This window comes from Brachyhypopomus gauderio, chromosome 13 (assembly GCF_052324685.1).
Source record: "Brachyhypopomus gauderio isolate BG-103 chromosome 13, BGAUD_0.2, whole genome shotgun sequence".
Taxonomy (NCBI): domain Eukaryota; kingdom Metazoa; phylum Chordata; class Actinopteri; order Gymnotiformes; family Hypopomidae; genus Brachyhypopomus; species Brachyhypopomus gauderio.
In genome coordinates this window covers 11,606,111-11,624,096 of record NC_135223.1, presented here as the reverse complement: position 1 = coordinate 11,624,096, position 17,986 = coordinate 11,606,111, and the positions used below count along the sequence as shown (strand labels likewise).

General features: G+C 39.1%; 2 protein-coding genes and 1 long non-coding RNA gene across 6 annotated transcripts in view; 1 reads left to right on the top strand and 2 right to left on the bottom strand.

Annotated features, from left to right (window-relative positions):
• The window catches only part of ephb6 (eph receptor B6), a 43,023-nt gene extending 41,277 nt beyond the window's left edge, over positions 1 to 1,746 (bottom strand). The window contains exon 1 of one of the 2 annotated variants that reach the window (XM_076970906.1): positions 1,478 to 1,746. In XM_076970906.1, coding sequence (XP_076827021.1) covers positions 1,478 to 1,535 — 58 coding nt within the window. In that variant the 5' untranslated portion in view covers positions 1,536 to 1,746. The remainder of the gene's footprint in view (positions 1 to 1,477) is intronic. The other variant, XM_076970905.1, reaches the window with a different exon arrangement.
• Positions 1,747 to 2,594: 848 nt separating this feature from the next.
• slc2a3b (solute carrier family 2 member 3b) lies at positions 2,595 to 13,267 on the bottom strand. Of its 3 annotated transcripts, XM_076970908.1 has the most exons (13): positions 12,914 to 13,267; positions 12,006 to 12,101; positions 11,312 to 11,390; positions 9,228 to 9,329; positions 8,909 to 9,069; positions 8,343 to 8,583; positions 7,919 to 8,081; positions 7,462 to 7,649; positions 7,213 to 7,317; positions 6,900 to 7,004; positions 6,335 to 6,433; positions 6,031 to 6,234; positions 2,595 to 4,413 (listed from the first exon to the last, which is right to left on the bottom strand). In XM_076970908.1, exons 3-13 carry the CDS (start codon positions 11,336 to 11,338, stop codon positions 4,165 to 4,167), a joined length of 1,644 nt encoding a protein of 547 aa, XP_076827023.1. In that variant the 5' UTR covers positions 11,339 to 11,390; positions 12,006 to 12,101; positions 12,914 to 13,267; the 3' UTR covers positions 2,595 to 4,164. The 3 variants fall into 3 exon arrangements, with proteins under 3 accessions (XP_076827023.1, XP_076827022.1, XP_076827024.1); XM_076970907.1 differs by lacking the exon at positions 12,914 to 13,267 and having other exon boundaries at positions 12,006 to 12,688; XM_076970909.1 differs by lacking the exons at positions 2,595 to 4,413; positions 12,914 to 13,267 and having other exon boundaries at positions 6,037 to 6,234; positions 6,335 to 6,422; positions 12,006 to 12,701.
• On the top strand, positions 8,576 to 17,986 carry LOC143473780 (uncharacterized). The gene is made up of 3 exons (XR_013120632.1): positions 8,576 to 8,685; positions 17,134 to 17,186; positions 17,322 to 17,986. It is a non-coding gene; the product is annotated as an uncharacterized LOC143473780 (long non-coding RNA).

Here is a 17,986-nt window from a genome sequence, read left to right as displayed (position 1 = left end):
ACATTTACACTAGACATTTATATAATGTACACTGTTAGCTTCTTCTTAATTGAAAAAAAATTGGCTACCTCAAAACTTGGTGAAAAAGAAACAAAGTTCTTATGAATTAGACCAAAAAGGTGAAAACACTAAAAGCTATAGGACCTAATGTGCTGTTTCTCAGAGGGAATGTTAACTGAAGTGGGAGGATTTGCTGTGTGCTCGCTGTGAGACTGGAACTGTGTTCGCTACAGTGACAATGGTTTGTTGGTGCTAACAGAAAGATGTGTATTAGTGCGCTATTGGGTTAATACATCATTAGTGCAATAACATTCCACAGAGCACTATCACTGGGTCATGTTTTTCTTTCTCTCTCTTTCATTTCTTTATTTCTCTTGCTTTCTCTGTTCCCTCTTACTCCAATCCCTCGCTCCTCCCTTATTTCTCTCATTCTCTGTGATTTAATAAAGATCAGTCAGTGTGTATATTATGCTAATGTGTGTAAATCAGCAGCATGCTCTGGGTATTTCAAACACACACACACACATATCGCAAGCCATTAACACACAAGAGTACACATACACCCTGAATGAGGGATGTTTCTCATGTTTTTCGCAGTAACCTACAACAACATGCCATTCCATTTCCCATCTATGTTTTCCTATCCTATTCATAACTGCACCTATAATCATAAACCCTAAAATCACCAGTGATCAGTAGCTGACGTTACCACTGACCACACTCACCAGACCCAGCAGGACTTCACACAGCAACACAGAAATGCAGAAGGATACAGAGAGAGAGGCAGAAAGACAGAAAGACATTCACAGAGGAAGAGAGAGAGAGACACACACAGAAAGACACAAAGAAAGAGAGAGAGAGAGAGATGAAAACATGATGGGGTAGAGAGCTATACAGTAGCGCTGAATGGAGTGGCTGAGGGGGTCACTTTTTAATATTCATAATATCCTAATAAGGGACATAAAGGAGAGGAGACAGAAGGGGGTCATGAGGGTTAGACTGAGACAAAGGTTACACAACTTATTATGCAGCCCTGCTCTGGCCCCTCCCACTTATATTGTGATGAGTGACGCTTGGCAGAGGAGATGCCCAACACAGTGACCAACTCAAACACAGCAGCTAAGCCAGAGGAATGTACAGTGGCCATCACTAATAAGTACATGTGCACAACAAAGTTTTAGCGCATGTATCTGGAGGGTAACCTAGTCAGACAAACACACACATACACCCACACACTTATCTTATTAACACACTTATTTAAAAGTTTAATTGCACTTATCTCCAGGCAAACCAAATTCATATTTCTATAGTAAAATCTACACATTAAGTTAATGTACTGGCAGCATTTACAAAACCAGCAGCCATTGCATTTTATACACATGCAACTATGTACACTTAACATAAATGATACACACACACACACGCATACTCATGCATGCCTACTGCACATGCACAGGCAGGTGTGAAAGCTTCTTACCTTCTTCAGCGGAGCTGGACTGGAGCAAGAGGAAGAGAGGGAGGAAGATTCTGCACATTTCTGTCACTGTGATCCACTAGAGATGTAATGAGAGGAAGGAACCATAGAGCGGAGCAGGGAAAGAGAGAGAGAGAGAAAGAGGGAGAGGAGGGGAATGGGAGGAGGAGTCTGCTTTTTATTCCAGATTAGAGAGAGAGGGAGAGAGGAAGATAGAGAGAGCAAGAGAAAGATGAGGAGGGGGAGTGGATGTGATTATGATCTCCTAATTATGACTGAGAAGTAAATGTGTGTGAGAGAGGCAGAGAGACAGAGAGAGATTAAGTAGGCAACCGCCGCGTTATTATAAAAACAGGTTTCGCTGGCCTGGACCAGAACTGCCTGGACATGTAGAAGGCTACATTTGTCTTGCATTCACAATTACACTCCGAGCACAACCAGTGAAACAGTTGTATGGCATGTGCCATACAAGGCATGTCAATGAAAAATGACAATGTATCACATTTTAAATATATTTACAGTGGTTGCTTCTAGTTTATCTTTTGTTTTGTGAGAATAAGATCTTCTGGAAGTCCTCATTTAACTGCGATGCTCCCCAGTGCACACCAATTTACGCACAGGTTTACCAATCCTACTTGGTGTACTGCATTGTGCCGTACTAAACCTCTGTCTGAAAAACAATGCCCTCTGCTGGACGTTACCTGATAATACAACCACCACAGCAAAGTAAAAACACCGATGGATTTCGGAAACCTGCTGAATAAAGCACAAAAATATGGAAGCCCATTCCCGCCACCTAAAATTAAAAAAAATCAGCACATATATATATTTTTCTCATTATTAAGTAAATTGATCTCATTATTTCGAGATACCAAGTCATTATTTTGAGATACTAAGTCATTATTTTGAGATATTAAGTCATTATTTCGAGATAGTATCTCGAAATAACGACTTAGTATCTCAAAATAATGACTTAGTATCTCGAAATAATGACTTAGTATCTCGAAATAATGAGATAGCAATTTACTTAATAATGAGAAAAAAATATATATGCTGTTTTTTTTTTATTTTAGGTGGCAGGAATTGGCTTCCATACAAAAATATATGACAAACACAGAAATTTAATTTGTAAACAAGGAAAGTTAAATACATTTATTAATTCATAATAAGATATTTAAAAACATAAAAAAGTGCACAATTGTGAAAAAATATCAAGAAATGTTCAGCAAAACACTAACCAACCCAGATATACAGATATGACAAAGAATTATTTTACATTCACATCTGACTTAGTTATAAGACTATAGGAAGTGAAACCATTGTACAATGTAAATGGGTGTAAACACATTATGGTCACATATGACCTCAACACATAAGACAAACAAGTTTAAGTTTATAGTTTCCAGTTATAGAAACCAGTTATAGTTTCTCATTGCAGATAAAACTATTTTATGATTTAAAAAATTATTCTGAACATGTTAGGCAGTAGCTTTGGAGGAATTCTAACAAAAACCATCTACAGCACCAGTCTACAGAACCTTGTAGGATGTACGTCTGTTTATCCCATAGTCATGTCTTGTGGCAATAATTGTTAAAATGACCAAAAATGAATTCCAGTGTGCAGTCATTACAGTAAAAACCTCCTCCAAGAAATAAATCATAATTGATCTGATATGTTAGGTGAATGGTATCCAGAGTAGATTAGAAAGGCACTCAAATTCAGTGCAAAGTTCCAGTAAAGCCGGGTCAGGCAGCAGGACTGTGAGGAGGGTAAAGCCTGCCTCTACAGCATACCACCAGCAGACTCATCAAATAAATACAATCTTAATAATAAATATAACAACCAATTCATTTGTATGATGTAAAATACTTTTGGTATGGTGTAAAAAAATTTATTTGAACATAATTTATAAACCCTGTAGAATTACAGTTCTGCTTTTAATGGTGAGATGTTTGTATTTACATTATATTTGTAATTAAGTTCTCTTGGGCTGGACCAAAACAGAAAATTATACATTCATCATTTTTTGTACTGGGGAGAAATCCTGAAAACTGAGTTAAGAGTTGGCAAAATACATCAATGCGTGGGCATTTTGTGCATGTCTTGGGTATAAAACACAGAGTAAACATGGAGTAATGAGGAGGTAAAATGTCTCATTAAAATTCGATTCAACAAACATATCTGTACTGCAGGTGTACTGAAGACATGCAGAAGATGCCCACATATGCTAAACGCAACCTCTGTAATGGAGTAATCCCTCGCTTACGCCCTTGATGCATTCTGCCAGCTCAAACTCAGTTTACCACCAGCACATTAACATCATTGACATATATAATTGACATATATTATATTAATAGAGGATTGAACACTGCATATTACTCCAAACACATAATAAATAATGACGTGGTGCATATCTTTAAACATGGTTCTTACTCTCCTTACTATCCAAGTTAACACACTTGAGACTGGTTATGATGTATTCAGTAAGGTTTTATACTATTAATAATAGTGTTCCTTATCATAATGGGTGAAATTTTTGTTTATCATCTCACCTCATTGTTTATGATCCTTCCTAACTTATAGTATATATGCCTATTCCAGTCTTCTCACACTGAATCTCCTTGTTGGTTTATGGGTAGTCTAGTTGAACCCCTGTGCATGTTTACAGAGCTCCCATCTACTGGTTACTCTATTTACTGGCAGCCTCCTGCCCAGTAAACTCTACCATGGGAATCTTCTCTGTTGGTGAGAGTGGCAGAGGGCCCACTCCCTCTGGCTGAGAGGGCTGGATGGGACCCGATGCAACTGCATTTGCGAATCCACTGGCAATGTCCTCAAAGGTTCGCCCCTTGGTCTCAGGAACCCAGAAGTAAGTGAACAGGAAGAAGACCACAAGGAGTACGAAGAAAATGATGAAGACGTATGGCCCACACAAGCCCTGAATAAAGAGATGAATGTGAGTTGAAGTAATCTCTATTTACATCTATATTTATAATCCCTGTCAATCCATAATCCATGTCCTTGCACCTACACTTTTCCATTCAAATATAAAAAGGCCAGATTAAAAAAGCTCGCCCTGTGGTACACAAAACAAAATAATAGCACATAAATTAGAGCAGAAATGGTGATCTACTAAGCTGGAAGTATTCCACTATGCCTGGAAGGATAGTATTATTGAGTACAAAATGACACTTTCTAAAGCATGCTCACTTAGCCTCATTGATTGACAATTATAAAAACAGACCCTAGATTTCTTTTTAGTACTATTTCTAAACTTACAAAAAATCAAGCAGGCGCTGAATAAAATTGAGAATATTACACTAAATATAAAACCTTTTATAAGTAATCCATCTGGGGTGGGTTTTCCGAAACGTTCGTAGCGCCAAGTACTTCGTAACCTCGTATGAAACGTACGAGGTTAAGAAGTACTTAGCGCTACGAACGTTTCGGGAAACCCACCCCTGGTCTGTCATCTGGTTTGGTTGATACTGAACAAAACTTTGCATTAGAAGAAACGCTTGAAGCTTTTCATCCACTCCCACAACCAGAATTGGAGAAAACAATTTCATCGTTAAATTGTACTACTTGCATGTTAGACTCAATTCCCTCAAAGTTGCTCAAAGAGGTATTACCAGTTGTGATTGAACCTCTTTTTATGGTAGTTAACTCATCCATTACAATAGGTCACATTCCCAAAACCTGTAAACTAGCAGTCACCCCTGATCGAGAAACCAAAACTTGATCCAAATATACTATTTAGTTATAGACCAATTTTGAACTGTCACGGTACGGCGGGCCCCCTACTGGTTGCCTCCATCTACAGTTGTCCTGTTGTTGTGTTGTTGTGTTCGTCCCTCAGGTGGGTGGGGCCCGCGATCCGTCTTTGTCTTTGTACCAGTTGACCACTGGTCATTGTATCTAATTTGGAGCATGTCATTATCATCATGTATTAGTGCTTCTCTTAGTGCATCTTTCGACACAATAGATCACAGAATCCTGCTGGAAAGGCTAGAAAACTGGGTTGGAATCTCAGATACTGCCCTCTCATGGTTCAGTCCTTACTCACTATCAGTATGCTCAAATAAAAATCAAAATAAACTTCAAGTTTACATTGTCCATCACAATGTAAAATGATCATGGAAATGCCCCAATTTAGTGCTGTTACCAATGAATTCTTAATTGAGAAAGCGAGGGACATGATCCAAATTAAGCATACAATAACCAGCAGTCAACTGGTACAAAAACAAGACATATATAGTCAAACAAACGACCCTCAGGTGGTGGCCTGATAAGCCCCGCCCACATGAGGGACAAACACAACGCAACAATAACAGGACAACTGCCGCTGTGGACGGGGGGGGGGGGACCGGTAGGGGAGGCCCCCCGTATTGTGACACCACGGTGACCTCAAGTCGTAATAAGCTTCTTCTTGCTACTGATCCTAGTGCTAGTGATTCACCCGCCGTTTTCTGTACAAGTGTTTCATTTAAATAAAAGCGGTATTCTTCTGCATTTGGATTCCTCTCCGCCTGGTCAACACGTTACAGGTTCTTACCAGTAGTGGTCGGAAGAACTGCGCCAACAGGAAGTTGGCTGTCCAATTGGTGCAGCCACCAACAGCAACAGCAGCTGGCCGGGCTCCCTGCGCAAAGAGCTCTGTTGCAATGAACCATGGAATAGGGCCCGGTCCAATTTCAAAGCTGGCCACAAACCCAAAAACAGCCACGATAGCCAGGTAGCTTAACACTGGAGTTTGGCTCTGTACAAACATGAAAAAAGGGTGAAGATCAGGATAAGATTTCATACTTCTGGGAACATAAAAGCCTTTTTTTTTTTGTTGCTGGGTAGCAATAACTAACCACGTTGGATGTTGCATCTGTGGTACTGTTGCAGGTGTCCACCACCATATTCACCACAGTAGCTCCACAGGGGTTCTCTCTTTGTTGTCTATAAAGGTCCTTAAGGTAATGAGGAAAAATCAGTAATGTGTGCAGGTTCTGAATTAGCCCCTTGGTTTTTCAATATCTTCTAGTACATTACAGTCTGCAGCTATACACTTACTTCAAACTGAGACGTTATTCCATAGAACAATATACAAATTATGTGTTTTAATTAGGAAAATGATAATTATTTAAGACAGAGTTGGACATCTAGTTTAAGCATGGCCGCCTCCCTGTGGGGGACTTGGTCATCTATAAAGAGTCTGAAGACCACAAAATATATCACATCATGCACTTTAAAGCAAATAATTATAAAAGAATAAATAATAACTTTCATAAATATTGTTTGCTATTTTATTGTGTTTAAATGTTAAAAATCTCTTTAAAACTGAGAAATATTAAATATTTAAGTTACACAATTGCATGCATCAAGATAATTGTTCAAAAGCAGTATTAGTGACACCACACCACAAATGACACTCACCATTACCAACTTCAGAGAGACAGTGATGATGAGAGCACAAATGGCCATCCCACCCAATCCGATCATCTGAAGCGTCCTTCTTCCTGCCCTCTCCACTAGAAAAAGCTGTTACCCAAAGACAGGGAAAGAACCAGACAGATTCATGGTGGGGTGTTTCACCACATTGTGTTCAACTGTGGTGAATACTGGCAGATTTCAATACTTGCAATGAAACTGGTAAACATATATAAATAATAGCAGACAACATTCAGGTATGTTCTACAGCATTCAGATAAACTATAGCTTAAGGGATGTAGAAGTGTAGTATACTCACAGAGACCACTGTAAATATAGTGTTGACTACGCCTGTACCGATAGTGGCAATGATCGGATCAGTAACTCCAGCAATAAGGAAGATTTCCGTTGAATAATAAAATACCTAGATACATCCAGATAAACAAGCACATTAAGTAATTAGCATTAGCACTAAACTAAACAGATAGAGAGATGAGGAGGGAAAGTGAGGATGCAATAAGCTTGGTAACAGTGTGGCTGAACGCAGGGCAAGGTCCAAAACACTCACAGCATTGATGCCAGACAACTGCTGCGAGAGGTTCATGACGATAACGATGATGATGGGCTGCCGGTAGGCGGAGTTGCGGAACAGATCCAGGACGGACACCTTGGTCACCTTCGACAACTTCGCTGCTTCCTCCTTCATCTCCTGGATATCATCCTCAACATCACTGTGACCACGGAGGCGGACCAAAACTGAGACACAGAGATATGTTATCAAACAAAAGCATCAATGTTGTTCCCCCTCCCCCACACGAACAGCCTTGCAGAACCTGCTAGTGGGTTCAGATACTCATTCCTCATGCTTGTAATTACATATGTTTCATATTGGTTTCAGCATCGTTACTGAAAAATTCAAAGCAGGTATGGAATTATACAGTATGCCTTAACCTAAGTAGCTTTTGCCAGCTGAAGATTTTGAAGGGCGGTTGCCTTTTTGGGTGGGGTGAGGTATCTTTGCTTACCCTGACGGGCCTTGTCCTCCTGCTGCTGGTTGATGAGCAGGTATCTGGGGCTCTCTGAGCAGAACAGCAGCAGGATGCTCTGGAGCATGGCGGGCAGTACCGTCAAGCCCAGCAGCAGAGGCCACAGGTCCTGTGACCCCAGCAAGAACTCCAAACCTAAGATCTGTCGTGACGACATAGCGAAAGTTCATCGAACAGTTTGACGACACAGCGAAGCTGTTGAGTCAAAACAACAATGTGACAGTGACTTGTGCATGACAACAGTATATTATCATGATATGTGCATTGTGTGAAATATCCACTGTAAGAAAACTATAGAACCTTAGGATATAAAGTCATTGCAGATATTGACGAACAGGATGCAGAGATTCCACGCTCCAGAGGGAATGTGGGTAAAGCTTTGTTGAATGTGAGTCCATCTCACCTGGGCTATGAGGATGCCGATGACTGTTCCTAACTGGTGGAGGGTGCCAAATGCTCCACGCAGTGCCGTGGGGGCCAGTTCGCCCACGTACATGGGAATTAGGCCCGTGAAGAGGCCGCAGAAGACACCGATGACCAGGCGGCCCAGGACCACCATCTCATACGAGCGGCACGCGCTGGACAGGCCCATCAGCCCGCCTCCGATCAGAGCCAGGACATTACACAGGATCATAGACTTGCATCTGCATGGGCGTAAGGTACAGAGGCGGCGTAAGATGAGACAGGGAGGGCAGGACAATTGGGGCACAGACGGATCTGAGTGTACAACTGCTAGTGCAAACAAGGTAAGCATCTTGTTCCAAGCATTAAACGGTTGTTTTACTAAACTTGCAAAAATTGTGCTCTGGAATAATTATGCAGTGTGGGATGTGTGAAATGAATGTTTTAGTCCTGTGAATAACTCTTAACCCATTACCACAGTTATCTTTAATGCTAAATTAAATGTCTTCTACTGGGTACCCAATAGATGCTGTCTTCAACCGTCAAGTTCAGCTTTTAGCAGCTCACCTCCCAAACCTGTTGACTAGAACACCAACACTGAGTGCTCCAATCATGCCACCAGCACTGATTATGGACACGGTGAAATCCCACAGCCATTGGACTTTGCGGGGATCCATGTCCTTCCCATAGCGCTCCAAAGAGACGTTCTTGAAAAAATCCTGCACTTTCTACTCACCACCAGAGAGAAAATGAGATCAAGAGAGATAGAGAGGTAGAGAGATAGAGGGAGAATGAGAATAAGAGAAACAGAGGGAGAAGTCAGCTACAGTCTCTAAATGTCTTTTTATAATGCGTTATGCAGGAGAACACATGTGCAAACATATACCTCATAGGGTGCATTGATGACTCCACTGTTGTAACCAAACTGCAGGGAGCCAATGACTGCCGTGCACACACAAAATAGCAAGTGACATGTTATCTGCTTCCTCTGTGAAAGAGACGGGGGAATACAAATGTCATTTGTGTAAAACAAACGCAGGAAGATGAGAGAAGAAGAGAAATGTAATGAGATGAGAAATGTAATTAATGACAATGAGAATGAAGGAAAAATATAATTAGTTAAATTTGATTAAATTATCCTGAAAAAACAGGATATGCAGCTGGGTGCACACAGAACATTTTGGTGCACATAACTGATGAAAAAAGAATGAAGCGGAATGCGGTCCTCACCACAAAGCTGTACACACACACACACACACACACACACACACACACACACACACACTGCTTCTCTCTTTTTGATTAATGTTAATGTAATGTGATTAGTCACTGCACAGAAGTTACTAAATATTATTATAAATATTATTATTATATATTATTCATTTATACAAAATGAAAAGCTAAGCTAATGTCATACCACATATCAGGTTGACATCCATTAAAACCCTTGCTATGCAGTCATTAGTCTGATCTGTACTTGGACATGAGTGTGAATACAAACACAGCAAAACATGTACCAACAAGAGCAGAAAAATGTACCCAATGCGACTAATGCTTCCTCACTCTAAAGAAATCTAAAGGAGGAAGGACCACCTCCATGTTATGGTGTTTTGGTTCATTCTGCTGAACCGTGCTTAGACTTTTAATTTGCTTATTAGGAAACAACAGTTACGAAGATGTTTTGTTCGTTTGTTTCAAATTCGCTATTTGCTTTTATAGCGAATGTGATGTAGACCTTAGCCAGAGTTCTGAAAATTACTTATTTAAGGGCTTTTCTAAAAATTTTAGAAGGGGCAGCCAATGTTGATACCTTACCCAAAAACACTTAACAACTAATATGTATAAAGTAAACTAAAATATTACAACTCAAAGCATTTAGGCAGTTGTGTGGTAGAGCTCTTTTCGCAACTCATATGCGCAATATCGGGTCTTCCTTTCATGAACGCTAACATTGCGAAACAGATTGCGGTGTAGCAAATTCATAGAAATGTCCCTATAACCGAGTTACAAAGGATGATGAATATGTGTAGGTCAATCTAAGATATTTATAGATGGCGCGCCAGTACACACACTGCATCAATTCAGATAGTTTAGATAGTTAGCCAGATAGTCTAGTCTTAATTTTGTACACACTTTTTCATTTTCTAAGACTTCTCCCTTCTGATATCTCTCTTTATGTTTTTCGAATCCTAATCTGTAAGCAAATAATGGACGAGGTAAAACAGTCAAGTTAAAACATGCTGAAACCCCTCAGAATGTATGGGGGAAATCATTGCTCTCATATCCAGTCCCCAGAACACGTGTTTAAATGTGTCTCATTTATATTTTCGGTCATCTTCTGCCAATTGTAATTATCTCTTCCTTCACATACCTTCAGCTAACTAAAATTAAAAAATAACATAATTTTGTGCATGTTAAGTTAGCATTAGGTTAGTAGCCTAACTGACGCCGAGTTAAGCTGCATGTCTAAACCACGTTTTTCTACAATATTTAACAAAGAACATGATAATTGGCTGTAGTCTAGCTTCTGTGCTTTCTCTCATAAGATTACATATAACCTATATCTGTTCATTCTTTTACGTTTAGTTGAACAGATATAGTTCTGCTCAAGTGAAAATCAAGGGGGAAAACATGCAATGCTAAACCACATTTACTACGTTAATTGGTACTTTAAACATTTCACATCCGTGGACATCAGGCACTAAACAAGTAGATATAGTGAATATACTGAATTCATCACAAGTTTAATTTATATGTGCACGATGTTTACACTTGCAGCTAGAAGAACTCGACAATATAGCCTACAGTAAAGCTGTGGTCAAGGCCACATGTCTGCTGCATGTCTTTTCAAAACTAAAAGTACTAAAAAAATGCTCGTGGAGACTCACTGTTAGTAATATAATCGGTAAATGTCATTTGCAGTGAAATGGCCTAATCGCAATACATAGTAATAACAAAACTTTGTTGTACCTTTTTGCCATCCTCCAATTTCTCCATCTTGGCCACGGATCTCCAAGTGATGAGACTTCTTATGTTTTATCTTGATTTGCTGTCAAAACCAGGGAGTATTTTAAATAATCTAAAGTTCTGCATTTTAGACCATATCAGCGTCAAGTATCTTTATGATAATAAACTACCATGAACTTGGTGGCGTGCATTAGTCTGTCAGTGCTCTAGGCTGTTTATTCTGAGACCGCATTTACCGGATGTCTGTTGGAGTACGATGAACATATTGAATGTTGTAAATATTCGCTCTTATCCTAGTTCAGTTTGCGACTAGGGAGTTAGAGGATACAAAACAGCTTCCCTTCCTGCTTCATTTCTTCAAAGCATGAATCATTTTTTTCGAATAAAGTATGAAAAGCCAATTCATACTTTACAAGAAAGGAAAATGACATGACAACTCATTTAAGGCAGTAGATGTTTGCTTTAGAAACCATGATTAAAAGTCCAGAAATTTTATTCATATATCTGAAGTAGCTTCAATATAAAGACATTTTGAAAGAGCGCTTTTTACTGTTACAATTATTATCAAGTCATATTTAGAAGACGCTACTTAAAAATCTATTTGTTTTAGTTTAATATTAATTAAGGTTGATTTATTCCTATAAATCAATATAATAAAACATTGATCAATTAATCATAAAATTTTAGACAAGCATACCTGTCTCTAGATTAGTCCTTTGAGATTGAGTAGATCTGGTCCACTTCGTCCTTTTTATAGCCTAAGTAAGACTGTTCCACGTCTCGGCACGTCGATCTGTCGAAGAAGACTGGTTCTGTGTATTTTGTACCGTTACACAAGCATATAGATGGCTACGCTACGATTTGAGAATTGTATCTCTGTTCATCCCACATTGCATCCCACCGGAATCTGATGAATACAAAGCTTTTAGTATCTGTTTCATTACAACGAAACAATTATATCTACGGTCATGCGGATGTGTTGGTAGATGTAAACAACCACTGCTCTATTCCAAAACGGACATGAGTTTATATTCACTATTGGTTGTACAGATAAACTGACACTTATACGCAAATGTACACAAATGAATGCGTACGCACTCTTACTGACGTGCTATATATTTATATTGTTCTGGACTGCCAAAGGAAGTAAGTTGAATTTAATATTGGATTGAATCGCTGCATTTATCACTGATCCCTATAATGTTGTAAATGTAACTCCATCCCATGTTTTGTATTTTGTATCAGTGTCTATGTGCTGGTCCTTGTTTTACATATATGACGACAATAACTTTTTTATGAAGCAAGAACGCTGCTCCTGTAAGTTCCGCGAAAGTATTAACAGTACTGAGTCTGGCTGTAAGGGCCAACACTAGAGGGAGCCGATCCGCTAAACCAGCCTAATTAGTTGGAATGAGCTACACCTGCCTTGAAGGCTTTATATAGGCTGACTTAGCTTACTCTTTGTTAATTCTTTTCACGAGTTTTCTCGCGGCTCTGTTCAGCCAGTAATGGTATATTTATTATTGAGAAGTTTCCTGGGATACTTTTCCATTTTATTTGTTTTTTTTATCTGTGCAATTCTCAGGTCTTGTAACTTTTACTTACCTGATTTTGTAGTCTTTGGCTTTAGGAAAGTTATTTTTATTGTTTCTTTCACTCCTTGAGATAGCCAACTCTTCTCCTGGGGTTTGGTTTTAATGTTGCCAGAATGTTTTTACCCGAATTGTATCAGCTGAGCTATTTGTTTGCATCTCAGACACTTAGCACTTGGGTTCTTGCATCTTAAAAAAACCCATGGTGGTCGGACGGTTTCCCCGCTGTTGGCAACTCCCCATGTTACACTGGTTCTGCGTTATTGAATTCAGAGAAATGGATAGATTCATTGCGATTAATTCCTGGCTTCCTAAAGTTTGCTAATGACTACCAGGATGGTACACCGTGCTGCTACAATATCCAGTGAATGATGCTCTATTCTTTACTGCATTACACAGCTAAAGTTTTTTATCAAGAACTTGCTCAATTCCCCATTTCATTTGAAATCCATGTCATGCGGTCTCCACTTACTGGCTTTATCTTACACATCATATACGCATGCTAGTGTAACCAACAGGAAGTGGCTGTCACCTTTTTTCGGGGAAATGAGATTTGAGAATTGCGTGTCATGACAGCAGTCCTCCACTTCCAGAGACAGCCCCGTCGACAGGGGGGGACAACCGGGTCTGTTGTCCCGGGCCCCAGGGCCAGGGGGACCCATCAAAGAGCCCAGCAATTTATTTTTTATTTAAAGTCTATAATTTTTAAATAATCTTGAAATCTTTCATTAATATAAAATTCTGTACTCAAAATAAATTCAATGGCTAAAATATATGTTTTTTAACCAATTTGCATATTTTCCATTAAGTGCATACACCCCCGCATCCCACTGGAAAATGGTTTGATCCAGCACCGACCGTAACTGGCTGGTACCCGCACAACAGCGGGAAATACAGTGGTGGATAGTTAAAGTAAATACAGAAATCTGGAGCGCAGAAAAGAAAGGAAAACATTTACCTGACGAATTTTAATGTTGCATTGTGTTCCAGGTTTGAAAAGTGCTGGAATTTAGGCTAAAGTACTTGAAAATGCTTGAAAGTAACTACTTTGTTTCACAACAAATAGCTGTCTGACTGAACAGTTCTCGTGAAGACGTTAAGATTGGGCGTTTTGAAAATAAACAACCATTAAATAATGTGATAAAAAGCGAATTATTTCGAGTAAATGTATAAATATTTAACTCAATTAAGTTTAACGTGTTGGAAAATATTGAAATTGACCTTTAAAGTGAAGTACAAGTGCTTTAATTCCACATTATAAAGGTGTATGAACCCTGCAAACATGACTTTGTTCATTGCGCTGAAGCGCGTCGCGCGCGAAGTTACAAAAGTCAAGAGGTGCACGACCTCGCATGGACAGCGCGCGAGGCCCTCGCACACGGTCGGTGCCACTGCGATTACGTCATTTTCGCGCGAACCCTCGCACCGCTCGCGACGCGTCAAGTATATAACCAGTCAGCTGTCAGAAACAGCTTTGATGTGTGGCTATATTGTCAAATGACGAAATTCAAATGACGTGCGCCGGGGGGGGGGTGCACATTAGTCTTTCTTGTCCCGGGCCCTAGCAAGACTGTCAACGGGCCTGTCCAGAGATGTGCCTTTATGATAATGTCTGTCACGCTGTAAACATGTAAATGACTGAAAACAACATGCACATCATGCATCACTACTTTTAAATGGATATTTTAAAACCTTTTTGCATATTTTGGATTGTACGTTGTATCTAGGTAACTCCATCAGTTTGTTGGGTGTGCAGACATCCCAAGTCTCCCGGAAGCTGCGGGACTCTCCCGCATTTCGGTAGTGTTTCCCTGATACAGCAGGACAATTTTGAATTGTTCTGTGTTTTTTTTAAAGTTATTTTAAAAATAACTTTATTTTGAATTGTCCTGCTGTGTTTTTTTTTTAAGTTATTCAAGAGAGACAAAGGCTGGTAAATGTTAAAACCATTATAGTTGGAGAAAATGATGCATCATATCAAAACAAGCACTATAAAATATCCGTGAAGTACAGTGAAAAAAGTTGAAGGTAGTGTGGGACTGCTTGGCTGCTTCTGGACGGCAGCAGCCTGCCTTCACTTTCATGTTGGATTTCAACAGCTGAAGGCTAAACTTTAAAACAAAACAACAATAAAAAAAAACCCTGATGCCTAGTCAGCCCTTGACCAGTTCATGTGGGACGGTTCATAAGCATTGTGGTAACCGTTGCTGTGTGTACAACAGTGAGAATGACAGAAGAAATTGCAGAACATTTCAAAATGTCTTAATGTCATCAGTGCAACATGCACAGCACTAGTTTTGAAATCGAGATTGATACTTGATCTTGTTCTTACAACCACAGAATAAGAAGGTTAGGGTTAGATAAAGTGTAAGAATGCTCTAAGCAGATAAACAATGACAACAGCACATGGTGCATATGGAATAGATCAGAAGTGTGTTTCCTGATAGGGTATGATCTTGGGCTGTGTTCGAAGTAGCATACTACATACTACTGGCGTATTGCTTGGGCCCCAAATCAGTATGCAGTATGCAAATAAAAATAATTTCTCCAGTATGCAAAACATCCCCGGATTACATACTACTTCGGCAAAATATTCCAGTACGCAAACAGAGCTATCTTCATGGTGTACTGCATCCCATCATGCAATGCTACGTTCACGTGACCCTGTAGTATGCTTTGCTTTTGTCACATACTGCAAACTGTACCGCATACTACTACGAGGACCAGTATGCAGTATATACTGAGAGCAGTATGCAATATCCAGTATGTAGTACGCTATTTCGAACACAGAATTGTCGATTTAACAACATAACTTTAAGAACTATGGTGGCCCTGAAAGTCCATTGCGCTGTGAAGGAAAAATGCGCTATACGCAAAGCAACACATGTGCTACATTTCAGAAACACTCTGCAAATTCAGAAACGCTGCAAATCCAGCCACAACACAACATAACTGTTTCTGGATGAATTATTTTATGCAGGGATTCTATAGGTTCTTAGCCATAAACAACAGTTGCATTATAGTTTCTCATAATGTTGAACAGAACTTAGTAATAGTAAGAAATAATAGTCAATCTCTTTAAACGTAGTTAGCTAGCTACATTTTAAGAGTGTTTTTAATTAAATACCCTAGCTAGCTATTTAGATAGAAACTAAGTTGTGTTAAATGGGATTTTTTATCAAGGTTTTAAGCCTTAGTTTCTGTCTAAATACTTAGCTAGCTAGCTAGTTACATTTAAAGAGCATTTAGCTGTTTACCTGTGATATAGCAACGACTATAGTGATAAGTGATTTTATGACAGGTGAGCTAAATGATGTCTCAAACGATTCACCAAAATAGACTAAACATAACCTGGTAAGACATGAATGAAATAATGCTGTAGTTTTTTTTGCTAGAAATGAGAGAGACAGTATCATATTAAGTCCAATGGGATTAAATTAGAAAAGCTCTTTAAATGTAGCTAGCTAGGTAAATAAGCCTGAAAGGGCTTTTATGTTTTCTCTTAGTTTTTGTTAAAATAGCCAGCTAGCAATTTTAAAGCGCTTCACTCAGAGCTTTACTCAGTCCCATTCAAACTAATGAGATGCTGTATAACAACTCTTGCTTCTGGCTAAAATCCTGTAAATTGTTATTCATAAGAGTTGTTATACAGGTTATACAAAAGGTTTTGGGAAACACACCCCTGAAAATAATTTTTCATTCTACACAAAGGGTTAACATTCTTTTAGAACCAAATCGAAAATACAACAAACTGATAATTTATATGGTCTAAACAAAAAGTCAATGGCTTGCTACTCATTACCCTAATACAGCCATGCAATTTACTACAACATGAATTTAATTTTGTAATATATTCAAACCTTAGTTCACGAGCATGAAGTCTCCATAGCAATGGCAACGACAATGATTCTGAATGTCCAAGTCTGTTTTGAACATGGAGACACATGCAAAACTAGGGTAGAAAAGAAAGGTATCTGTTTGGCATGGCAAATGTGTCTTGATAATGTGATATTCATGCTGTAGTAAAGGTATATTGTTATTTTAATTAATTATTACTAGGAGATGAAAGTATGTAAACCATGGCTTACGTGCCGAGGCACATCACTCACTCTCTCTCTCTCTCTCTCTCTCTCTCTCTCTCTCTCTCTCTCTCTCTCTCTCTCTCTCTTTCTCTCTCTCTCTCCCTCTGTCGTTTTCACTTCCTTTCATGATTGTGCAATATGACGCTTTCAGACAGTGTGCAAGAGCATGAGCTAGTCTTTCCACTAGCTCTGGTCTGAAGGAAGGTAAGCTCATGTTCATTTCAAGCAGTTACCTGCATACGTATCACAAAGATGAAAAATATGTGAAAGGCAATTCTAAAAGCATCTAGTAAAAGGAACAAGAGGTATAACAATTGTTCTGTATTTTTCTTTTGGTAGGTTCTTGAGCACAGACATGTAGCATTCGCCGTCAAAGGACAAAGTGCTCCGCGGGAATACCAGGATTTATGCATGTCGAGTGTCAAGCACAGAGTATGGGGTTCACCAGACCAAGAGTACAGAATACCTCCTTTAAGTTAATTAGTGTTCAATTTATTAATAAACAAAGTGAAACTTAAAAGAAAAGAATCCAGGCATAAAATAATTGGGCAAGCTCGAATGTCTCCTAGACACAAATCAGCAGTCTTTTAGCTCATAACCCCACTGGACTAAACTTCAGTCAGCAGGTCACTTTACATTCTCTTACCTTTTCCCTTTCTTCTGGCCCACACCACCCTTAAATACGCTGAGCTCCGCCCTGTGCTAAACATCAAGGTCAAACGTCATCAGCAGATTCATAGTTGTCATTCCTTTGCAGGGTTGGGAGGGATAACTTAAAATGCATCCTATTACAGATTATTGATTACCTATATGTAACATGTATGCCATATGTAACTTGATCCAAAGGATTACTATATTAATATAATGTAATCTGATTACTCTCAAATACTTTAACTTTTTTACTCAGACAAGATTCGCTGGTATTGGGCTTCATATCTTATCCCTTTGTTTGTCAAAATGTTACATGACACTGCTTACATATTGGCTTTTGGATGTCAATAAAG

What these genes read in the sequence shown, in the direction of transcription:
- slc2a3b (XM_076970908.1), bottom strand. Translation starts at nt 11,338, where the DNA reads ATGGAGAAATTGGAGGATGGCAAAAAG. An exon ending in TCATCAATGCACCCTATGAG is followed by an intron (nt 9,070 to 9,227) that starts GTATATGTTTGC and finishes GGTGGTGAGTAG; the next exon opens with AAAGTGCAGGATTTTTTCAA. An exon ending in TCGGCATCCTCATAGCCCAG is followed by an intron (nt 8,082 to 8,342) that starts GTGAGATGGACT and finishes TCGTCACGACAG; the next exon opens with ATCTTAGGTTTGGAGTTCTT.